Below are 25,450 nucleotides of genomic sequence, written 5' to 3'. Positions count from 1 at the left end.
TGTTTGAGGCATGTTCTTCTAGCTGGGTATTTTTTTCTAAAATAGTCATCCCCAATTGCTGTCCTCCTAATATGTTGGGACTGCAATTCTCAAATGCCAAATGGTTGGAGATTCTGGGATTTGTAGGCCCAAGGTATCTTGAGACTCCCAGATTAAAAAAAAACCAGGCCCAAAGAAATCTAAGGTTTGTTCCTAAAGTAGTAGTACGGTTGTTACTTTTTTTAAAAGATTGGACATATTAGTAAGATATACAGAACTTCTGGTCTCATCCCCAGCGCTCTTCTCAAACGTTTTCGCACTGCGAACGGGAAATCGAAAGCTTTCATTAGCTTGTTCCACCAAGACCAGCTTCCTCCACAAAATAAGAGTCGAAGAATGAATGAGATAAAAGGGCAAACCCAGACACCGCGTGACGCTCTATCAGCCGGCAGCCAACGCCCCCTTCCTTCCCACGAACGCGAAAACAGGGGGAGGTTCCGGCCAACAACCCCGCTCCCACCCGAGTCAACGTTCATTGTGACGTCATCAACAGACCTTTTGGGGACTTCGGTGCCAAGATTAGAACATACCATTTTTCCGGGGGGGAGAAAAAACACGCACAATACGTATCTAGCCCAGTTAATCTTTCTGTATTTGTTTCCTCGCGTGGAAGTCGGCATTTTAGCCTTGCGTGCACTTCCCGTTTACATTAGCGCCGAACGCCTTCCATTCGTCTAAATGAGGAAGCGAGAGGAGAAATGTGTCGGTGCCTTACTCCCCCGCTCTTACCTTACTCTTGGAAGCTGCGGTTGCGTCAATGCCGGCAGGAGGGGTGAGGTTTACTTCGGATGCTCGTGTTCCCGTTCTCAGCAATTAGCCGCAGTTTCCGTGGACTTCTCCTGGGCTAGTATCTTTTTCTCTCTGGAGCAGGCAGCCGAGGCTCTTTTCCCAATTCATGCTCCTTCTGTGGGCTCTGAAAGACAGGAAGGAGTCGGCATTGCCATAGAGCAGGTCAGCTGCAGACCGCTCCCGTTGCGGAGCTTTTTTTAATTTTTATTTTTTTAAAACATCCCTTCATCTGTCTCGCGCGCCGTACATAGCGTTATTATGTATCAAAGCTCTATTAGGTCCTTGTGTTCGGCCCTGTCTAACCTCTGCTGCACTCCTTCTTCTGCCTCTTCCTCGACCCTGCTGCTCCGATCACCTGCGCCAGTGAAGAGAGCCCTCGCCCACTCTGCGCTCCTCGCCTCTTCCTCTGCTACCTCCGGAGTTCCGCGCTGCGGTTGCTCTGCCCCAGGCAGTTCGGGAGCCGCCACGTCCCAAGCTGGTGAGTGTTCAGAACCTTCGGGGCTGAAGGTTCCGGGGCTGGAATGTCGGGGTTCGGGGGTCCGAGTTCCATGCCCCCGCCCCCACCCCGAGGGAGGAGAAGGAAGTCGCTGTTCCGAGGGTTGGGGCGAGAGACTTGCCTGCATGCTCTTGCTAATCCTCACAGCAGCCTTGAGTGGTGATGTTCCGTTTTATGGGTTCTATCGGAGACTACATAGAAAGGATTTTCCCCAAGTTGCAATGGGAAGTCAAGTTTCGGAGATCCTGTCATTACAGTGACATTCGGGATGGGTGTATTTGGTTGATGTCTTCTCTGCCTTTGGCTGCCAGATGAACCTGGGTGGATCCAAAGTTGCTGGTTGAATATGGATGTACAAATGTGAGGCATCTATGGATAGATCCAATAAAAATTGAGAACCATGAAATATATAAATTGGCTGCTGGTGTAATTAAAAGCTGTTTTTCCTGGCTAGGAAAGACAAATGAAAAAAGTCAATGAATGACATGCGTTAGGTATCTAGTATCACCGTAACTTCAGGCATCACTGTTTCCTTGAAAGAGAGGCTTGATTTCCTAGATTACTTCTATGAATTGTTCCTGGGATTTAAAATATCTGTAGTAGCCCTGTCCTGTAAGTATGCTAAAGTTTCTTTTAATTATCTAATAGGTATTAGAGTATGAGAGAAAAATGGACAAGGCCATAGCATGTAGTACAGTATGCTGTTCTATGTGCTTCCTCTATGAAAATGCTTATTAGTGACTCATAATGTTTCATTTTCAAATTATGCAGATATGTGATGCATATCTGACCTGACTGAGATAAATATGTAAAATATAAGGCTACTTTGTTTATCCCAGCTATGCAAGGATTTAAATAAAACTGTGTTTGTAATATGTAATGTATTGATAAATTATGTCTCCATGTCTATTGTAATTTGTCAGCTGAGTTAGTGGACATATCCAGTGTTATGTAAATTATAACTACTAAGTTTGAGCAAAGCAATTTGACTTACCTTGAAAGTCACTAAATCACAAAAGATGGGTTCACAGATTGTGTGTAGCCATAATTAGGTTAATTTAGCTTTTGTGTAAGATACTGTATTAATCCAGCTATTATAAACCATGATTTATAGCTCAGTGCAATGTTTATCCAACCAATTGTAATATGTTTAACAAACAACAATTAGACAAAACCATACTTTGGTACAATACATAAACTAGAAAGTATATGACCTTTTCTTTGAAGGTGGTATGACTATGTTCTGTGGTTACTCTATTAAATGCAATGAAAATCCCTTAATCCTTATCTGCATCTCACTTTTCTTGCTATTTTTCTTAGCTCAATCATGATCTGTGTAAAAGATTAGCAAGCAATAGCTTATGTAGCTCACTAGCTCTTTCTCCCTTGAGATGTAAACTTGATAACATGGTTGAAATGACACATACAGAAGTTACTGCCAGCTGTTATCAGCCTCTGACTTGTTTGTCCAGCTCAGTCTTACCCAGTCTGGCATCCTCCAGGTTTATTGAACTATTTGCTGGCTAAGAATTCCATATGCTGCTGTTCTAGGACAACTGAAGGGTACTAGGTTATGAGAAGCAAGACTATTTATTAATTTCTACTCTTCCTTACCTTAAGCAGAGAGTATATGCCTTATTGCTGGTGGAGGGCCAGACCTGACTTTTGGGTGCTGTGAGCCATCCTCCAAATAGTAGATGGGACAAGGATAAAAACTAAATTTGATTTCATTTTAAAATTATTTATGAATAGTATGATTCTTCTCCCATCATGTATTTAATATTTAACTATCCATGTTGAAATTAAAATAGTTGTTTCAAGTTTGAAACAATTGCTTCACATTCAAAAGTTTTGATATTTTAAAAGTATTTTGATCTTCAAACTGAGGTCTCAGGTTTGAAACATTGTTGTACACCTGTCCTAAAAATTTGCAAACAAACCCCACAAACCACTTTGTCTGGAAAAAAAAAAGTGAAATTGTTTTTAACGCTTTCAGATTAATATGTCTATTCAGAAGTAAGCCCCACTACTTTAGCTCTTCTGGGATTGTTGCATGTATGAACACTAAAGATCTGTCTCTCTTTACTGCCCAATTTAGTAAAGTCTAATTCAAACAGAAAGAACTTTAGCTCTTTTTAACCTGCTTGAGGCTTCGGCAACTATCAGTATATAATGTATCTCTATAAACTTTTGTCAAGTGGTCACTTTAGGCAAAAGATGACTTTACCTTATATAGCTATGCTCTCTCTTTCCAGCCTATTGGTAACATGTGAAACTAGGAAAGTCCAGGAATCAGCAACTTTTTGGTGGTGGGAAGGTTGAAAGAAAGTTACAGGGAGCAGGATGAGGAAGCGAACTGAGTGAGAACTGTGTCTGCCAAAAAGGGATCCCTGGGACCACAGATCCCTGGTTTAATGGTATAATGTGCGTTGGTCATTGTCTTCTCATCCGCGCTCAGATGGCAAGATAACAAATTATTCTTAGGAATTTGTCTTTTCCACCTATGGTATAAGAGGGAAGAAGGCTTGCCTGAAGCTGCAGCCCTGATACTTTTTACCTACAGGACCATCCTATCTACATTTCTTGGAACTGCTTCTGGAATATATGGTTACAGAACTGTGGGTCAAAGAATTTTTTTATCTTCTACCCTGAGTTATTAATCACAATGTATCCTTGTGTTGTTAAAAGTCTTGTCCAGAATAACTGATATACTCCATGTTTGGCAGGCAGAAGATTCCAGTCATTGGCATCTCCAGTTTAGCAAAGATCAGGTCACCAAGTACCTGATGCTCTGCCTGAATCCTGGAAAGCAACTTCAGTCACTACTGGATAGGCTGACCATACGTCCCATTTTGAATGGGACAGTCCCGTTTTTTCAACATTTCCAGACCGTCCCATCGTTTTAATATAAATGTCCGTTTTGTCCCATTTTCTTAAAAACCTTACTCAAAAATTTGAAAGTTCCTGCGAACCTGTCAGAATGCAGTCTGACTTTGAGTGGAAGGTGGGGAGCTCATCAGGGAAAAAAGCAACAGAGTTCAACCTGGCAGGAAGCCTAAAAAGAAAAAAAAAACAGGATCAGCTGATAGGCGGTGATCAGAGGGCGAGCCGATTGGCTCCTGCCTTAAAACAGCGGGAAGAAAAGAACGTAAAAGCACAGCCGGAGGAGGAACGGCTTGTCGGGGACAACCGTTCACTAGACTCTCCAGCACAGCCTTGCCTCTCGCAAACGAAGGAATCCGAAGATTCCCAGCCCGAGAAAACCAGAGACGTTCCTGCCTGCCGATCCAGCCCGTCGCCCAGCCCTGCCCCGTTTTGCCATCCCAATGTCCCGTTTTTGTCTTAAGAAAATATGGTCAGCCTAGTACTGGAGTAGATGGATAAATAGATGGATTAAATATGCTGATTCAGGATATCATATAGTAAATTACTAATTTAATGTTTTGAGATGAGTTTTTAATGGTTGGATGCTATATGGGAGTAGGGCAGACAAAATAATAAGCCAATATGTGAACATTATGCAAAAAAGGTGTCCTGTTAAATATCTAGCAACATGAAGTTTAAAATGCTGAGCTTTCTGTATTTTAGGTATCTTTTTTTACATGAAGTCAGAGATATTAAAAATGCTGTAGACTCAGCAATTTACACAAACTCCTTAAGAACCATAAAAACGTAATACCATAAGCTCACACCTCCACAAAAAAAGAAACCCAACTTCCAATAAGCAACTCCCAATATTTTTCAACTGATAAATACTCTATGAAAGAGTTCGGTCTGTACTGCCCCCTGGAAAACTGTAAAGGAGGGCTCCATTTAGATATCCAGAACTAAGTTATTCCTAAGTATGTCCTTAAAAAAATCATACTCTTGCCCCTGATGGGGGTGGTGGAGGAATATTCTTGACATCCCCATTTAGAACAAAGGAGCAGATGGATTGGTTCTATCCAAAGAAGACAGTCCTGCAGATATCTAAGCACAAAGCCATAAAGCACTTCATGGGTTGAAATGAGCATTTTGAATTGAATTTGGAAGCCTGTTAAAAGCTGATGCAGAACCCTCATGCAGGCATTATGTTACACTGGCAGCTCTTGTCCATTAAGAGGCAGGTTGCGCCATTCTGTATCAATTGCAGCTTCCAAGTACTGTTCAGAGGCAGCCCTGTACAGAGTGCATAACAATAGTCAATTCAAGAGATGATGAGCACATGGATTACTGATGATACCACACCCCAAACTGGTAAATCACTACACCCAGTGGCTATATATGTATGTATGTATAATAGCAGAGAGTTCCCTTTGGATACACCATGACATATTTGTATCCTTTATTCTAAGATATGGTTTTGGTTTAGGAAACTGAATCCACCTAGTTACTGCAAACCATTATTAACAACTTAGTATATTATGTAAACACAGCAAATTTTGGTTAAAGAAGCTGGCTTAACAGTCTGCAAAAATACCAGCAATAACCTGAATTTATAAAAGATGTTCAACAGCACTTGTCCAAATTTTTATGCAAAAATTGATAGCACACATGAGATCTTACAAATGAATATCAGAGCTTACACCTGTTACATCAGCATGTTGCAGTCACAATAGCCCAATTATTGATTGGTCACATTCTAATCCAAAGCAAGCTTCATTGAGCTTATGTTCTAAATACAAATTGCTAGAACTGCCCTGTGTGCAGAAGGGCCTAGTAGTTGCTGGCAATGTCTGACTGGTTCTGTGGATATTAATTGTCAGGGTTGAACAATCTACTATCATTGCATAAGTATTATTGAGTAACTTGCTGTAACTTTGATAGGCACAATTAAGCAACACTTATTCTGCTGGAAGCAGCAATGTTCATTTGCATCAAGGTTAGACAGAAGCAGCTAGTGGACTTTCATACCACTATTTCCTAAGGTCTGCATATTTTAGACCTTTGTGAAAGATTTACAGTTCAATATAAAAAATGAATGATGTGCAAATTACTGATAAATTACATCTGAAGGAATAGGCTGTTAGGATATAATTTATAAAATATCTAATGTAATGAAGCATCTTGTTTAGGAAAAAATGTTTTACAGCTGAGATATCTAGCTGTTCAAGAATTTACAGTACTTAGATGTCTTCTGCTGTCTGGTCCATCAGAGAATGTACATGTTTTTAGAATAAGAACTCTGCTTTTTGATGTTAAGATTTTGCTGCTGCATAGTGTTGCAATGCAGCTGCAGGAGTTTAACAATTGATATCATTTTGCTGAGGACTGTGATCTGCTTTATCAGACAAGAAGCAGACAAAATCAGCCTCAAGATTATCCTGGCATTAGAAATAACCAGTATATTGCAGCATCTCCAAATAATTTAGCAAAACAGGCTTGACATGGTAACAACAGATTGCTGTCTAGAATTGTAGGTGGGGAGGAGAGGCAGGACAGCTGTACAGTTACGTAGGGTGGTAGCTTCAGAAATCCTGTTTCTGATGTTGGTATTGTTGCTATCAAAAAGCCTAAATACCTCCAAATTGTTCACAAAATAATAGGACAGGAACAGGACAAAGAAGCATAATTACAGGTTAAAATAGCTATGCAGCATGAATGGTCTTTTCTAGTTAATGATTTGTCTTCAAAATAACAATCGCAGGCATACGTAGAATAAGGCTTTGAAGGTGCTCCCACAACCCCTGTCTAATATTAAATATGCAGGTAAATTCAGAAGTTTTCTATTCTGGTTATATATACCATATGCAACTATCAATTGCATGGAGTGGGAGAGAGATCGTGCACATATTTATGAAAAATGTATGTTAAATTATGTAACCATTCTTCGAATATTCTATGCAATAAAGTACAATGGTAAGATTGTTTCAGAACCAGAAAACTTCATAAAGGTTTTGCACCAGTATGGATTTTGATCAGCCTAACTGTTGTAACATTTAAAATAATTTACAACAGATTGAACTTTCTCTGGAAAAACAGTAAAGGTTTTAATAATAAGGCATTCTTGTACAATGTATACTCCTGTAGCTGCATGTTCATTTATTTATTACTGGCATTTCTCTGCTGCTCTACTAAAAAAAAAATGGCTCTGAGCAGTAAATTTAGAAAGTTATTTTGCATATTGTACCATTAAATTACACCTACATTTATAGATTTCTGTTAATCCAGAATAGTGTATTTGGTTTAATCCCAGAAAGTATAATTATGTTGAAAAGAAGTATGCAAATAAGCTAAGATCCAATTCAAATTTGTGATTTAATTCAGAATCAATTTGATTTAAATGTGTGACTTAATTTAAATGGTCAAAGTAATTTGATTTGAATTGGTGATTCTAATTGGTGCTAAAATAAAAGGTTTCATGCACATGTGCAGAAATCCATTGAATCAAACTGATTCAATACATCAAATTTATTTCACAATTAAAATGAAGATACAATTTGAAGCGGTGGTTTTGATTGCAATGCCTTTAAACTGAGTTAAAGCTGCATACAGCTGTAATGATGACTTGGAGGAGCCCTAAATCTAGGAAACTTAATAGACCCTTCGATTTTTTTTCAGAATAAAACCAATCAAGTACATAGTCCACCTATCCCTCAGCTCATATATGAGATTTATAATCTAAAACTGGATTGCTCCAGGGTACTATTACAGTTTTTAATTTAACCAGTTGTAATAGGATGTTAAGCTCTTTGGAAAGAAAGAAAGAAAAAGAAAGAAAGAAAGAAAGAAAGAAAAAGAAAACAACAAACTTTTTTTTAGTGTTCCCTTTGTTCCTAGTCCAACTAAAGTCATTTCACATTTCTGAAACTGTTGAAGTTACCTCAGGACATGCTTCAAAGCACACATTCCAGTTTTAGGTGTGTTGCTGTTCATGACTTACTTTCAGTTCTCCCTAATATGTCATCTCAGCCAAGCCATGAAGAACTTCTAGGAATTTAGTTGAGAGGACACTGGTAAGAGAATCATTGCTTATTCACTGAACCAAGTATGAAACAGCATGGTAGAGACTGATTGTATAAATGGACTCATTAAGGCATTTGGATGAGAGTCACATAAATCAAGAATATTTTGTTGGTATTAGACAAAGAGCAAGCTAACCAATGCAATTCTTTTGAAGAAAGGTTAATGCAAAATTCAGCTAGTTCACACTAGGTTCACACATTGTGCTAATATGATTTATTTGTCTTAAATCCAGTCCTTGTGGTTTTTAAAGCATGACTTATGATTCAGGAACTTTCGTGAACCAACTGTTTTATCCAGTAAATCATGATGATGAAAACCATGGCTTGGCATGATATGTGATGAGACTTCTCTCTTCCATTGCAAAAGAGAGAGAGTGCCACAGCATTCAAAGGAGTTATGTGGGTGAAGGAAAAATAGCTTATTTTAAAAAGAAAAGGCACTGACCTCTTTATCTCATATAGCCAAGTTATAGGCTGAAGTATCAAGGTGGAGGGAAACACTGGGATCACTTTAGTGGAGATGCTGGCTGGGGAATTCTGGCAGTTGAAGTCCAGACACCTTCAAGTTGCCAAGGTTGAGAAACACTGCTTTAGTGGACGCTAGACAATCCATGACCTATTGGGTCATCCTTTGAGAGAGATTTCCTTACCTAAACAGAGAAACAGAATGACAACAGGTGGGCAAAAAAGCAGTGGGAGAATGAGCAACCTCTGACTTCCTGCTGGCTTCCCCATTGACTTTGCTTGTGGGAAGCTGCCAGGGATCATTGGAAATCACTCCTCCTCCTTGGCTGACCCACAGAGCTGCCTGCCGCTTTGCTGGGATGAAAGGGAACAAAGGGAGCCATGGACCATGAGGAAAGCTGCACCCCCACTCCCCATCCCAGCATGTCCCCAAGGGCCCCCTCCCTCCAGGGAGGAAGAAGGCTCAACCGTCGGCACCCCCTCAACCAGCCCCACCTTGCCAGCCTTTAAACTGAGTTAAAGCTGCATACAGCTGACTTGGAGGTACCTTGCTTCAAAAACTGTTGCCATATGATGCACCATTTCACCCAACTGAAGGTTACAAACACACAAGGGTTTTAGTAGAATATAAATGAAGCAAGCCCTATCATTAGGTTGAGGGAAACAGCTGTTCCAATAAGTTCAGTCAGGGTGCAATTAAAGAGCAACACATGGTGAGTTATCACCAAAAGCAGGATAAATTTAGTTTTTCCATGAGCCAATGGTGATAGTGGATTTTTTTAAAAAAAATGCTGTTTCAGTGGAAAAAGTTATATAAAAGACCACTAGGTGTCTCTTGTGGGCCAGTGGTACAGGAAGTGCTCACACGTGACTTAGGAGGCTGGCAATTCTGTGTGCAATTCTCCATTAGAGTTGTTTACTATTCGTGCTGATGTATCCATCTGATTTATCAGGTAAATTTTGTTTAATTAGCAACTTAGTAAAACATAATCTTTTAGTTATTAGAAAGCCTGCTTTCCAGGAGAAATGCAATTTGAATAACTACAAGTTTGTAAAGATGAACAGAAATTAAACATTTCTGAAACTCAGATCTCATGTTTTTTTGCAGAGTATTGCTGATATCGGGAAAAAGATTTTGTAGACCCAACTATTTCTTTAATATAAGTCACAGAAACATCCTTTTTATCTTTTATGAATATAAGAAGTAGAAGTGAATGGGCTTTAGATTGATTTGTGATTATAACATGTATTTGCTGGTAAATAGAGCAGAATATTTATGACCAATTTGTCCTTCTTGTGAAACTGAGAAGTAAAGTTCCGTGTTCCGCCATGTGGCATGTGAGAGATTCTGTAGAACAGGTTGTTTAGCAAGAAGCAGTCCTGTTGGATTACTCTGTCTCAGATTTAGTAGTTACTGCTATTGGCTTAACTAGTTGTACTATACAACTTGGTAGAAAATGTTTAGAATATGATAGGTCACCCTCAGATATGAGTCCAATAAATGAAAAAGCTGCAGTTCTCAGAATTTTGTTGAGATCCTGTTACACAGGCTGATTCTGAGGAACCAAAGCTTTGTTTATGGGGGTCATAAAAATGACTAAGTGAAATATGTTAAAAAGGGGAACTTAGATTTGCAGTATTTAAGAGGGGAAATGCATATTGCATTGTTAACCTCATGTTGAAAAATATGCTGTCAATTGTACTTGCCTATAGTATCCTTCTGCAACCTGGAATTCACTGGTTGCAAATTTTGAAAACTGAAGTTCATTATATCTGGAAGCTACCAGCGCTGTAAGGCTGTCAGATTGTATGTGAACTCTAATGATGAATTAATTTGTTTTGACCCAGGAGAAGAAGTTAACAAGTTAAAAATGGGAATTGCTTGTGCTTGACTTCAGGACTGAAGTTCTCTTTCCTTCCTTCCTTCCTTTTCAGGGTATTCCATGGGCAACAGTACAAGCAGGCTGTATAGTGCACTGGCAAAGACTTTGAGTAGCAGTGTCATTACTAAACACCAGGAGTACTTGGAACAAACAGATCCTGAGTTTCTGGATCCTATAGATCCCAAAGATCTGCTTGAAGAATGCCAGATTGTTCTTCAGAACCGTCCAGCCCGGCTCCAGAGGGATTTTGTGGACTTGAGGAGCAGCTTTGTCAGAAATAATCAGCCCATTAGAGTCATGCAGTGGAACATACTTGCACAAGGTACAACCTTAATTGAGAAATTGTGCTTGAGCCTTGTAGAATGAAAAGTAAATCTAGTAGGCTTTGTGCATAAGCTTTCATTTAGCTGATGGGAGCGAGCTGCCAGTGGATCAAAAGAGAGGCAATTTTAAACAGTTCCCCTGAGAGTTTTTAGAAATGCCTTCTTCAATATGGAGCACAAGATATTGGCCTATAATTCTCTGAATTTTTAATCAGTATGATCAATCAAAAAGCACATAGCAATGGATAAGAAATTTTATTTTATCATGCCGCTAACAAGCACTGAGTGCTAGGATCATCACTCGGAGCAAATATTTAAAATGTAGATAACTCACAGAAATAATTTTTATATATTCTAAGTTCATTATCTAAATATGAAATTAATTGCCGATATAAGAAAGTATCTTAAAATTCAAAATATTTTAAAAAGTAGAATGTAAAAAGTGGACAGACATGCACACCCTAACATTAAAATAGCCAATTAAAATATTCTGACTCATATGTATTTTTACCTTAGGGTATCCTTTATAAGTGAACTAAATTGCTGTTTTTTAACCTTTTTGTTTGCAAGAATTCAGTGGAGTTGTCAGCTTGAATTTTTCCTTGGCTAACATGAAACTCCAAGTACCATCAAACCTGGCATGCTGTTTCTTTTTAAGGATTTATGTTTGGAGGCATAAATCAAGTAACATTCTCAAGGTGACAATTGCAATCTAATGGTTTTACTCTGTGTCATTATATGAGCTTCAGTCCCATGATATAGAAACATATGAATGTAGTTTTGGAAATTAAACTGGATGCATAAATAGGGAAGAATAATCATCTTTAGGCTCAATTTTGAATTTACTAAGCAAAACAAAATTGGAATTGCAAAATGGTTATCCAAGATAATTAGATTCTGAGCAAGACTGTATTAGTCAAAGTATGTCACTCATGAATAGATTTGAGCAGGGGAGATTAATTCAGTCATGCAACTCTTTAGAACTGGTTGACTGATAAATATCTTTTACTGAAACTATTGGTATATTTTTCTAGAAAGTTCCATAAAGAATGTGGACTGGGTTTCTTGTTTTTACATATTTTATTGGGAGGAAAATATTTCCTAAAGGAAGTCTTCTTAACTGATATATTTTCTTCATTTCAGCTCTTGGGGAAGGCAAGGACAACTTTGTTCAATGCCCCATGGAAGCCTTGAGGTGGGAAGAAAGGAAGTGTCTCATTCTAGAAGAGATCCTTGCCTATCAGCCAGATATCCTCTGTCTACAAGAAGTGGACCACTATTTTGATACCTTTCAGCCATTACTCAGCCGGCTAGGCTACCAATGTGATTTTTTTCCTAAACCATGTTCTCCATGTTTAGATGTGGAATGCAACAATGGCCCAGATGGCTGTGCCTTGTTCTTCCTTAAGGACAGGTTCACTCTAATTAATAGCACCAACATCAGGTTGACAGCAATGAAGCTCAAAACCAATCAAGTGGCTATAGTTCAGACCTTGAAATGCAATGAAACCGGGAAACTGTTCTGTATTGCTGTCACCCACTTGAAAGCTCGCAATGGCTGGGAGAGGTTTCGATCTGCTCAAGGTGCTGATCTTCTGGAGAATCTAAAACAGATCACCCAGGAGGCAGAGATCCCTCTTATTGTCTGTGGTGATTTCAATGCTGAGCCTACGGAAGAGGTGTATAAGCAATTCGCTGATTCTAGTCTGAACCTAAACAGTGCTTATAAACTGCTGAGTACAGATGGGCTGACAGAACCTCCATATACCACATGGAAGATCCGTCCTTCTGGAGAGTGCAGGCATACACTTGATTACATCTGGTATTCGCAACATGCCTTAAAAGTAGATGCTGCCCTCAGCCTTTTAACTGAGGAGCAAATTGGACCCAACAGGCTACCATCTTTCAATTACCCTTCAGACCATCTATCTTTAGTATGTGACTTCACCTTTAATGAAAATCCAGATAAGTTTTTAAAATTAGGTGAAATATAAAGGGGGATGGGGGGTGTTTTAATGTACTGTGTTTGTGCAGGCAATGACCTTTTACCATGGACTTCTAAAGACTTCTGGGGGTGGGATGGGAGAAATATTTATGAATGGAGAACTAATAATCTATACTCCTGTAGCCTTGAAAGACTTTTCTTCTTATTAACTCCATGCTATGACAAAAACCACAAACAAATGTTTGGCTGACTGCTTATGCTATGTTTTCTGTTTTGTGGAGAGAAGCACTGCTGTTGTTATTATTCAGCTCTAATTGTAATAAGGGTTTTCCCCCCCATATCTAAGATCTTGGGTTGTAAGATAAAACAGTTGCACTGTGTGTAACATCATTGTTCTGTCCATCATCAGTCAATCAAGCAGATGAATATCCAGGATTCCTCCCTCCCATACTGGACTGAATGACCAAATTTTGTTCAGTGTAAAGGTTAATATGAGCCTGAGTTATTTTTTTTCTGAGGTTGTCTTGAATTGTGCCTTCTTGAATAAACTGAACGAGTGTTAACCTCTGAAATGCATATTGCTTTTGAAGGTATGTTCAAAGCGTATCAGAATTTCTACAGTTGTTCACCTATGGAAGATAATAGTGTCATGCTAAGAAGCATTTATTTGGTTCTTGCCTCCACCTGGCTATTAGATGAATGCTTTGGTTGTCCCAGTATATGCTTCCAATTTAAAGAGGCTGGAATTTCATTTTCTAGTTCAAAAAGATGACATCTTGTATCCACATTCCTCCTCCTTTGGGGCTATAGGCAAAGACCTCTCTATTGCCTCTCCAAACAGCTTCTTCCTGAGAAGGAAATTGTGACATTGTCTAATGATCTACAGTATCTTCCAGTGTATGAGCCACAGGCCACGTATCTGTCTGCACACTACAGGCAGTTCATAAAGATGCCTGACCCATGTTTGCTGCTGCAGTTAAGTTTGTGGATTTGCTTTCTTAGGTGCTTGTCCTCTACAGGCATCTCTGAGATTATTTGTTCACACCACTAAGTTTGGTAAGGATGGAAGAGCCCCCGATTCCCAGTATGGGTGCCATGGAGTCTCTTCAATATCCTGTCCCATCCTGTATCACTTCTCCCTCAAGAACCACTGATTTAGAAAATTAGGACTGTTAATCTATGAAAACGCTTCGCATTTCTAGCCAATCCATGATTTCTTCAGTAAGAGATACAATTTAATTATAGTACTGTTGGATATGCTTTGGGCTTGATTGGTTCCACCCATTCCCCTTTTAACTATTTCAGCAAGGGGTCCCTAGGAATGAGACTCTGCATTTCAGAGTTCTGTAAATACACTGGCTGCTGAATTATGACCAAGCTGTAGGTGGGGTGATAGTGTCTTGAGGCCTTTGTCCACATTCTGTCGTCCTGCCATCTTGCCTCCCTGTTTTGGCAGTGACCTCGCTGTAACAGGCTGCAGTCTTCTGGAAGTTAACACTCAGCATTCCTTCTTACCAATATAGGGTGGAAGAGAATGTTTTTTTCAAGCTGTCAGAAGATTGCTAGTTTGTATCATACAACATGTAGCCTATCAAGATGGAGGGACAGGAGTTCTGTGGCCTTCAGCCCTTCATTTGTGGGCAGGCTCAAAGCTGCTTATCTTCATGTCCCACCAACCCTGGAGTCTTGATAGGGCTCTTTCCCCATCTTCTAAGCCATTGTCCCAGCCCAAGCAGCCCTCTTGCTTGCAGCCTCCTGCTGGTTTGCTGTGCTGGAAGGTTTTTTCACATTACCAGAAGAGCACTGATCTTTAGCTCCCCAAATGGAACTGATGGAAAGTGAGTGCTTCCTCTACAAGGCAACGCATAAAACTGGAGTGGAAGGGCTTTCCTCCAACAAGATGACAAGCTTTGCCTTGCTGCCTGAAGAGATGGAACTTACCCTTTCTTGTTGACCCCATCTCCAGTGACTAAGAATGCTTAGATTTTACTAAGTATTTTGTAGTACAGCATGAAGGAAGACTGGGAAATCTTATGCACAACACTAGTACAATAAGTGATGTCATCCTTGTTTGTATTTAGACCGTATTGTCCTTTCAAGTAGTGTTTCATGAGACATTTAAAATTACAGCAGAAAGCTCTTTCAAGGCATGTATTACCATAAATGATAATTGTATCCCAAATAATTAACTTTGCAAAATGACAATCATTACTTTACCACCCTAAAAGAAAGCAAGATGAAATGGAGAGCACTAGAAGTGAAGACATCTTATTTACAGAACTGTCACATGTAAAGGACTGCAGATGGCCAGAATACAATAACAGAGATAAATACAGTCCAATATTCTTCAGAATAGTTATTGTAAGTATATATCAAAGTACTCCCATTTAAAAATAATGCAGGGCAATTCTTAAGTTTAAAAGTTCAACTTCATTTTCATGGATTTCATTTTTTCAGTAAAAGAAAGCATAAAACCTCTTTCAAATCCCCCTTACCTTGGATTTTTCAGGACAATTCTGCTGCAAAAATAGTGTATCAACCAAGCCTTTAAAGTCCCCTTGCCAAAAGAGAGCTTTAAACCCAAGACCACAAACACTGCAGTTAATTCCAGCATTGTCGTATATGTATGGTCTGGGATCAAGCTGTAAGAGTTCCAGCTTTGTTCACTTTCCCACACTTTCCATCAAGCGTTACCTCATTTTCAACCATACCTAACTCTGCAAGATCAGGAGATATTTCCCCCACGTACTTCTCCAATAGGAGAGGGAAATGTTGATGTCCTTAAGCAACATCATGATAGCCACCTATTTTTAAACCAAGTAAATCTCCAATCCAAACATTGTTCTGAAATGTTTCTTCAGAACATATAAAAATAATAAAAGAAATTGTATCATACCTTTACAATAAACATTATAATAAAAAGGAATTTTTATAACAACTATTTTGATCAGCATTGGCAAGCTAGCAGCTGAATGGTGGGTAAGTTGCTGAGGTTCCCTAATGTTCATACCAAACGCTGCTTATACAGTTTTCAACATGCCAGGAGTTTTCAACTGCTTGGCTAAAATCCATGTGCTGGGAGTTGCAGGACAAATCAGTCTTGTGAAATGTATCACAGCCAGTGTCTGAAATACCAGTGTTACAATGGCCTGCCAACTATGCCTGGAAAAGTTGTAGTCCTTGCCCTTTTCTCCATTCCCCATCTCAAAAGAACAACAGGGCACAAATAAACTGTGTGGAGACCCACATACCAGCACTTCACTCTTGGCCTTGCTGTCCCACCTAATAACCTGAACTGAAGGGAGAGGAGCCAGGCGAGCTGGCTCTTTCCTCCTGGACATGGCTCAGTTAGTAGCCAGCCTCAGGCTTCCACTCCTCTGGGGTAGGCAGCCACTTGGTCTCATATGAAAAGCTTTTCCTTGCCAAGACAGACTTTGCTGCATTTTGGACCAACCCTACAAATGCTGCCCTGCAAAATACAAACATTTGGGAAAGCAAACTTCCACAAAGCTCCCAATTTGGTTTCACCCTACCAGTTATAAATTACTTCAGTTTCCCTAAAGTTACAATGTGGGCCTGTCTTAGTAAAACATTTGCCTGAAATGAAATTTAGGCTTTATTTTTCCAACGCAGGTCTTGCTGGCAGTATTCTTCATAGGTTTTAGCCTGACTCCGGTTTCTAAAATGTATGAGAGCTTACAACATTCTAAAGCACTAAATATGGATTTGGATAAGTAAATCTTGGAGATTACACTGACAGAATAGTTTGAATGGATGCTATTTTCACTGGGAAAGCAAGCTCAAAATATGTAGTATGTTCAGATAGCCAATTAAATATTTCAAAGGCAGTTAGGTAGCCATCTGCTTCTTGTCTAGCCTTAAACAGAATGCTCCCAAACTAGTGACTTCTTTGGCATCATTCAATCCAGAATCCAAAAGGAAAACAGGCATGTGCAGTACTTCAGATTCAAAAGCGGAAACAATTGCAGTTGTCACACAGTCCCAGGAAAGGCATGCCTGGTTTAAGGAGTTGCAGGCAGGTGCTATGTTCACACCCATACACTCCAAATGTTTCCCTTAAAATCCAAAGCACTGCAGAGCCCACAGTGAGAGAATTGTTTTGGTTTTCCTTTCTAAACTTAACCTGCCAGGATGACAAAGAAGGAAACTTCATTAATTTATCATCGTCAAAACTGGTTGCAAGATGTAAACCAGAAGGCATTCTGCCTTCTTTCAATTTGACAAAGTTGTTACCTTCATGTCTCTCCCCTCCCCTCCCAGGAATCTTTAATCCCATTCACCTCCTATGAAGCTGGCTATTGCTACTCTAATTCATTTGGAAAATGTAAGACAATATAACACAAGCGTAAAGACAATTCCAGTCACCTAATTCCTGCTGTTAGTAATTTAAACTATTATACATGTAGTTTCCACTCTTTTATCAACTAGGTATTACTGCTATTTTCGGTAGAATAACTGAGATAATTCACTTAATTCTCTGGTATATTTTCAGGTTCTGTGTTATTTCTGAAACTAAGTTTTGAGAACTGAAGTTGATCTGAATGAACACCAGAGGGCATATTAAGGCTTGGAAAAAAGAGACACCAATTTTAAATTTTATATCTGTATTTCAGTAAAACCTACTTGAATACACTTTGAAACAAGAGTACAACAAAATAGAATATACTTTAAATGTTGAATATACAAACTATTATAGTTCATTCTGAACACTGGTACTTTCCTCTAACTTCAACTAAAAAATATACAGGCTTTTAATCTGACAAGAGTTCATGCCAAGCGTGACCTTTCAAGTGACAGAGTAAAAGCTGAAATTGAAATGTATGCACAGATGTCCAGGCGAAGTGGGTGATCCAAGGAGCAAAAGGCCAAACCACCTCTGGCCACTTTGACCACAATTAAGAAACCAACAGACTTGACTACCATACAAAATATGTTACATGTAATTCTATAACAATACTGTGCTAGGTATAAGATTTTTTTAAAAATTGTTTTAATAAAAAAATGCTTTACACAAACAAGCCATTAGCTTATTTCAACAAAGGTAACTGAAAATCAGTCTAAGGCTTTTGTTTTAAAATCTGCTTAAGCTGCATGGGACAAAAAATTCTCTAAGTCTTCAACTTCTTGTAGAAGCGCTCTAATCCTTTCCTTTATTCACATTCAAGAATACCTAGTAGCAGAGTTTTTCACATAGCACCAGTTGAACACTGTGAGTACACAGTAGTAATTGCTGGTATGCATATTCAAATGCATCAAATGTGTCTTGTGTAACAGTGAGCCTCTTCCTAGATGTCCCCTCCATCTACATAAGCCAAGAACCCCTCATAGAACCAGTTTAGTGTTCCATGTCTTAGTGTAACCTGGTAATGCAGTGAGACTCTTGGGCGCTCACCCGCTATTCCCTTCGGTTCCAGGAATTTTCTTTCTTCATCAGCTTAACCCCGATTTACAAGAGGCAATTGTGTCAGTGTGTAGATCTAGTTCAATTCCCACTGAAACATGGGACATTATTTTGCTTCCAGTAAGTTTCTAATATATGCATAACTATTAACAATTTTTTAAAAATCAGTTCTTTCACTTCTTGATTGTGTCCAATTCCCTGGCTTCCTAAATATTGTCAGTTTGCTTAATTCCACAATGGTCTATGTAATTAATGTTCACAGCTGCCCTTTTTCATTTCTCACATGTTACTATTCCTTCTGTTTTTACTTGTACAGGGAGGGCAATAGCTGAGGGTGTACTAACGACGACAACATGAGTAACTGTTTTGGTTCCATCAGCTGGTTTCTCTTCTTGTACTAGTTGCAGGGTCTTAATCTCCCGTTCTTGCTTTAAAGCTACTGCTTCAGATTTGACTTCTGGACTTTTTATAACTGCACTAATTACTCTGGGTGGAGTATGGCTACTTGCCTGCTGGGCAGGCATTGATAATCTCATCACTGGTGTCCCATGGGCTAAAGATACTGGAGTAAGTGCTCTCACAGCCAGAGGTGTTCCAACTATGTTAATGCTTCCTGTCCCTGGCAAACCAGTTTTTGTTTGCAACTGGCATTGTGCAAGTTGTGTAGCAGGGATGGTGATTATTTTTGTAGGCTGCATTGTGATTTTCTCTCCATTTTCAGCAGATGATGGCATCACTGTAGGGATTGTCTGGATAACTACCTTTGGGGTTGTTGCTGTTGTTGGGCTTGTGCTGGTAATCAGTGGTGACCCTGCATTGACTGACTGCACTGCAACTGTCGATATTTTCTGTCCCAGAGATGTCATTACAACAGGCACTTGCATAGCCACCCGAACAGTTCTGTCAAACAGATGAAGATAAACACTGCATTAAGAGCAAACATGTGTTTATTCAAAGTATGTATCCATGTCACAAACAGTCCTTTTTAATTAAGAAGAAACAATTATCACCGTTTATAAATCTGATGTGAAAACAGAAGTGTCTTCCCCTACCGCAATCCCAAACTTGATTCTTTGAAGTTTCAGGACTTAATTTATCTCTCCTTATTGCTACTAAAATAAAGGTGGGATATAAATCTAATAAATAATAGAACAAAGCATAACAAAACACTGCTGTTTTAGATTACCTCAACAACTGTTTATTTTAAGTTGACAAATCCCTGGTAAAGCAACAGTAAAACCATCTGGAAACAAAAAGGCAAGAAAGCTACAAAATAACAGACCACCTTTTCAAGAGAACCCTGCCTGAGGCCCGGGACTGCATATGGCTCCTGAAATCTTTAGGTACAGGCCCGTAGTCCTCCAAAGGTTGCTACAAGAATTTTTAACAATATCACAGAAGCCAAAAAAATATGAAAATATCCCAGGCAATAATGATGTATTATATCTAGTTTTTTAAAAAAATATAAATGAATTTAAATTTAATTTTTGCCTGATTTTGCATACCATATGGTGCTTGACCTAGATCAGTGTTTCTGAACAACAGCAACTGTAAGATGCGTGGACTTCAACTGGCTGGGGAATTCTGGGAGCTGAAGTCCACGCATCTTAAAGTTGGTGAGGTTGAGAAACATTGACCTAGACCACTCAATATGTAAATCATACAGCACTAACCTGGGAGCAGTTGTTGCTGAAACGGTAGTTGTGGTGGGAGAACAAGATGACATTTCATGCCCAGGTGAGGAGATACTCACTCTGGCAACAGACTTCTCTGATCTTGTGCAGGTCAACTGAGAAGTGTTTTTTCCTGCACGAGCAGAACTCGCTGTTTTTAAAAGGTTTTCTGCAGACAGCGATACACGTTCCAATGATTTCTCATCAGTGGACATTGATATATCTTCACTGCCACACTCACTTTTGTCATCAATAACAACAATATTTTTGGGCATTTCCTTGAACTGATATACTAGCCTTTGTCCTTCAACTTTTGCCAGAATTCCTCTTTGATAATAGTATCTGCAAGAAGTACAAAAGTGTATAACATTAGTTTAAACAAACTATTTCCTTTACATTTCTAACCTTCAAGTTACTTTGTTCATGGAGGCAAAATCTCCATGTTCTCTACCTAAAATTACACATCAGTACTTAATTTTAGAAGACAAATGAAGTAAAGAATGTTTCTCTTAGGAAAGAAAAAATTGGAGCAAGGTTAGTTTAAAAGCATTAAAAGAGGCTGTAGAAAAACATGCCCATATTATTTTAAAACAAACGATTTCAATATTTTTCATCTCATTTTTTTTCTTTACCTCAAGGCTCTTCCCATTGTCTCATAGTTCATGTCAGGCTTGTTCTTGTGTTTTCCCCACAGCTTGGAAACTGCTTTTGAGTCCACAAGTTTAAAAATGCCCTTTTCTCGCTGAGTCCATTTGATATATCGAGGGCAAGTATTTTTGTCTTGAAGTAGATCCAGAAGGAATTCCCACAAATAGGTTGTATTTCCTACAATAAAAACATATATTTCAGGCAAATCACAGAGTTAATTACCTCCAAGCAAACAAAATCATGCAAACTATCATGGCTAACTATTGGAATAACATTTAATTACTATGTTACATAATATTTTTATGCAAGTTAGACATATATTAAATACATTTTCAAAATGGGCAGAAACCAAATTTTTGAGGGAGACAACTAATACTATAGACAGTTTTGTTTTATTTATTTAAAATGTTCAGTTTAGGTCAAACAATAAAGAGCATGGTACACCAGAAATATCCACCGGGTGTCCACAGGTCAAGAGCCTTTCTAGACTAATAACTAATTTTATTTCAAATACCTTTTCTACATAAATAAATGGATATATTAAGAAATAGCTAAAAACATGTGTGCCTTAAAAGCCGCTATGAATTTGGGGGCAGTGATGGGGGCAGGACGGGATATAAAGCAGGTTTTTCTCTAATTAACCAATGTTATTAGACAATATAAGTAAAAAGTGAAAGGTCCCCTGTGCAAGCACTGAGTCATGTCTGACCCTCTGGGGGGATGCTGCTTTTGCGACGTTTTATTTGCAGACTATATCAGGGTGGTTTGCCATTGCCTTCCCCAGTCATCACCTTCCCCAGCAAGCTGGGTGCTCCTTTTACCGACCTCGGAAGGATGGAAGGCTGAGTTGACCTGAGCCGGCTACCTGAGAATCCAGCTTCCGCTGGGACAATATAAAGGTCCATGCAAATAAATGGAATATATAACACACTACCACATATCTACACATGCAAACCATTTATAATTAATAAACATGCTATATAAAGACCCATTATCAAAGTATTATTTTGCACCAGAGTTTGCAAGTGCAAACCAGAAATTTTCTAGCCAGTAATGTCTTTCTCTCACCTACTAAGGGAATGTGTCACCCATAACTTTGTCCAACCATCAAAAAACACCAAGAAATAAATATTACAACCTTAAACAACTTTATTAGAGAGAAATATTTGATGAAATGAAGTAAATACCAATGAGCAATTGAATAAGGCTAATACACAGATGTGCAACCAGTAAGCTGCATGCAACACCAAAAGGCCAGCATGTAGACTCCCACAGGTGCTCAAAATGACCTCACCAGTGATCTCTCTGAAACTACTAAGCAAAAGTGAGGACTTATTCCAGTCAGACTGGTGAGTCCGTGGACAGGTGCCTGTCATTTTCCTGACAAAGTGCAGAAGAGGTCTGCCTTCTGCTGTATTTTTTTTTTACTTCTCATTCTGTTCTTACAGTCCTCATATTTCCTGGTAGTCTCCCATTCAAATACTAAGTAGGTCCAGTCCTACTTAGCTTTTCAAGATTAGACAAGACTGGCTAGATATTGTCACTCTCCAGGGCATATAACTAACAGCAGTAAGGAAATAGTTGTTATATATGTATATATGTTATATATGTATATATGTAACTATATCAAGATTGGGAGAGAAGGGGAGAAGAGCTTTAACATCCCTAATTTGCAATCTCAACCCAAGTTTTATAATGACTATACAAGGAGGTAAGCCTCTCCATATAACAGATCTTGAAACAATCTCATCCTGCTAGAGTGAAAAGGAGCCTGCAGGAAAGCCTTTGTGGAGAACCAATGTGATCTAATGGTTAAGATTTTGGACTAGAACTGGAAAGACCCAGGTTCCAATCCACCCTCAGACATGGAAGTCCCTAAGTGACTTTGAGCCATTCTCTCTCAGCCTAACCTATCTTGTTGAGGTGGGGTAAAAGTGGGAAAGGAGATGCTATGTACACTATCTTGTGCTCCTGAAGAAAAGTCAGGACATTAAACTAACAGTAATAAATACTCTGCAGATATGCAAAATGCTACTGCAAACCTTCAGCAGAAGAATCAAACTTCAGCTGAAAAAAAAAATCACATTGCCCACACTACATACAGGCAGAAATGTATGCCAGAAAGCAAAACTCTAGGAGCAAACAATTTTAAATATTCTCACTGGTTAGGGGGAAAAAAGCTTCAAAGCTCTAAAAAGACTGACTGTAATTAACCAGTACTGTTAGGCATTCATGTTATGGGGATATTATTTTTTGCTAAATATTTCACAATATTTAAAATAAAACATAATTAAAACATTACCTTTGCCCTCTCTAGGCTTCTTTTTTATACCCAAGTCTGGAGATGCACTGGAAATAGCTGAGGGCACTTGAGATTTTGGCTTACGGCCAGCTGCAGGGAACAGTTTGTTAGAGTTGAAACAGTCATAAAAAAATAATATTTCTCACCTCCAGTTTAACCCAAATAAATCATTAAGGCTGATCTTATGCAGCTTTCCACATATTGATGCAGAAGGTTAATACGTCCTACTTGTAATCCAGAACACTGCAGCAGAGTAGGAAAATAGTAGACTGCAACCATATCTATAACCATGTCTGCCACATCAAGATAAAGTTAAGTGATATATTCATTTAATCAAGGCTCAACTTGAAAGTATTTATTTTCTAAGTATGCATTTTCAACTGTTTATTTGCAACTCAATCTTTAACCTGTTCCAACCAAATACTAATCAGTGGAACACCTACTACCTAAGTAAAAATATCTGTCTGAATAGCCTTTCTAGGCAAATGATCATACAAAAGAAAATATGCTGTGAAATGTTCTGCTGCTTTCTTCTTCTTCTTGTTGCTATTTTTAGTTGTCCCACACATATACCCACATACACAAAGTACCTTTCTTTTTTTTCATGGGCTCATGGATTTCTGGAGATGTTCGTGAAGGAGATGTATCCATTGGTTCAGATTCCTCAGTAGATACCTCCACAACAGTTTCTGTAATTACGTCTGGTCTCATTGCAGCATGGATGAACTCTGGAGTTGACACACAAGGCGGAACAAAAACTTCTACTAAGGAAAGCAAATAAATAGGTATGGTAAGGTTTGCATATTTTAAAAAATCCAGATTTTTCAAGTTACAAATAAGCTAAATCTATTTTAAATATTGGAAACATTCCCAAAAGGAGCCAAATAAAAAATAAAGCCTTCTCATCATTCATCTGGATTCAGTTGCTAGAATACATCAAATACTGTAGTGCTGCCTTTATTATATGACACAACAGATCTGTATTTTTTAAACAAAAGAGTAATTGTTTCCAGTACTTGAATGTTTGTACAGATTACACTCTGGAAATAACTAGTTTCTGTAAAGTTCTATGTGATATTCATTTTATAAATGGAGAAAACTAAGATTTCCTATTGAAATGAACCCCAATTCTTGATTAAAAATTTCAATCGCAGCTAATCCTTAGAAGTCGTTTAGTTTGTTCCTCATTAGCATACCATTTCCTTCAATTTTATAAATTTTGTCACTATCACTAGATCCAAACCACAAAATGCATGTTAAGATAACAATGAAATTTGCAATGAATATGAATAATTTTAACCTGACGATACAAAATGAAAGAAAATTAAAACCAAGATACCTGAAAACATTGCTTTCTATTGGCATCAGTTAAAAAAAAAAACCCGAGATGGGTTTATTAATTGATGTACAAATCAATCTAAACAGCTACTTATTACATGGAATATCCCTGGAAACAGCTTATGTGCAGTATCTGCTCCAAATAACAGCTATAATTCTATACAGTAATTCTCTACATACAACATTCTTTTCACACAGTAATGTAACACTGTACTGTGTAACCCTACATACCATATGCAGGGTATAATTTGTAGACCAGTTTTTAGGAAGAAAACTATTCATGCCCTATGAGCAGAAAGGCATAATTAAATACTAACTGATTAATATTTCCTTCCCAGAATTAAGAAAGCTCTAGGGTCTGGAAAAAGCTTATTACTAAATATTACCCAGGGGGTAGCTATATAGTAAAAAGCAAATTTAAAAAGGGTAAGGATACTTAATTTGTATGGTGGACATACCTGGACTTCTGGCATCTCTTAAGCAGGTTGGAGACTCCATATGAAGCAAGGCTTCTGCTGCTTCAATTGTCTTATCTGAACAGTGCACACTGCTGCCATGAACAGATGCTTCCACTGTAAAAAACAAGGACATTTCTTTGACAGATATTGTGAGCCACACATTCTGTATGCCTCAAAGCATATAATATTATTTATACACATGGTTTTGAACAAAATTTATATTAGATATATATTCTCATTTTTGAGATGAGAATTTATTACTTTATTTTTACAACCTCTTTTACAACCTCAAAATCTAAAAACCACAGTGGTTAAGTTATCATATTAAGCCAAAACCAAGCCAAGCACATGATGGATTTGGGCACTCTATAAACCTAGTTTACTGAGTTCCAGAAAATTAGACAAAAATGCACACTATGCAGAAAGTTCATTGTCTGGGGAAACCTTACTTCATTTTGTCTCCTTCAGAATGTTTGAACAAGCAAAAAAAGTGGTTAGCATACTGTACAATTGTATGCAAAAGTTTAGCCATACCTGGTCAAATTGTATGCTTTAATGAATCCCTAAAAAACAAAAGCTGCCATAACCTATGCATGTTACAAACATATACTATTTGATTGGGGTGCTTAAATTTTGCAATCAACTGTATGTCCAACATTCAATCCATTACAAGAACATACATTTATAGAAATAGTCCAAGAAGAAGATGCTCCAGTAGTGTATAA

The 25,450-nt window shown here is 38.4% G+C and overlaps 4 protein-coding genes across 13 annotated transcripts in view; 1 reads left to right on the top strand and 3 right to left on the bottom strand.

The window, feature by feature from the left end:
- The window catches only part of LOC134502095 (uncharacterized), a 161,460-nt gene that overhangs the window by 9,500 nt on the left and 126,510 nt on the right, over positions 1-25,450 (bottom strand). The gene's annotated exons all lie outside the window — the stretch shown is intronic.
- Positions 1-25,450, bottom strand: part of NDUFC1 (NADH:ubiquinone oxidoreductase subunit C1) — a 92,395-nt gene that overhangs the window by 16,377 nt on the left and 50,568 nt on the right. The gene's annotated exons all lie outside the window — the stretch shown is intronic.
- On the top strand, positions 808-13,456 carry NOCT (nocturnin). 3 transcript variants are annotated; one of them, XM_063310256.1, is made up of 4 exons: positions 815-990; positions 1,193-1,306; positions 10,669-10,938; positions 12,083-13,456. In XM_063310256.1, the coding sequence occupies exons 3-4, from the start codon at positions 10,677-10,679 to the stop codon at positions 12,931-12,933; spliced, it is 1,113 nt and encodes a 370-aa protein (XP_063166326.1). In that variant the 5' UTR covers positions 815-990; positions 1,193-1,306; positions 10,669-10,676; the 3' UTR covers positions 12,934-13,456. The 3 variants fall into 3 exon arrangements, with proteins under 3 accessions (XP_063166324.1, XP_063166326.1, XP_063166325.1); XM_063310254.1 differs by having other exon boundaries at positions 808-1,306; XM_063310255.1 differs by lacking the exons at positions 815-990; positions 1,193-1,306 and adding an exon at positions 9,559-9,686.
- Positions 17,493-25,450, bottom strand: part of ELF2 (E74 like ETS transcription factor 2) — a 38,716-nt gene continuing 30,758 nt past the window's right edge. For 4 of the 7 annotated variants that reach the window (XM_063310661.1, XM_063310666.1, XM_063310664.1 and 1 more), the window contains 6 exons: positions 24,726-24,839; positions 23,520-23,693; positions 22,930-23,019; positions 20,612-20,804; positions 19,980-20,321; positions 17,493-19,206 (listed from right to left, as the gene is read on the bottom strand). In XM_063310661.1, coding sequence (XP_063166731.1) covers positions 18,579-19,206; positions 19,980-20,321; positions 20,612-20,804; positions 22,930-23,019; positions 23,520-23,693; positions 24,726-24,839 — 1,541 coding nt within the window. In that variant the 3' untranslated portion in view covers positions 17,493-18,578. The remainder of the gene's footprint in view (positions 19,207-19,979; positions 20,322-20,611; positions 20,805-22,929; positions 23,020-23,519; positions 23,694-24,725; positions 24,840-25,450) is intronic. The other 3 variants (XM_063310663.1, XM_063310665.1, XM_063310662.1) reach the window with 2 other exon arrangements.

Source organism: Candoia aspera, chromosome 8 (assembly GCF_035149785.1).
Source record: "Candoia aspera isolate rCanAsp1 chromosome 8, rCanAsp1.hap2, whole genome shotgun sequence".
Taxonomy (NCBI): domain Eukaryota; kingdom Metazoa; phylum Chordata; class Lepidosauria; order Squamata; family Boidae; genus Candoia; species Candoia aspera.
The sequence above is the reverse complement of the archived record's forward strand: the minus strand, read 5'-3'. Positions and strand labels throughout refer to the sequence as shown.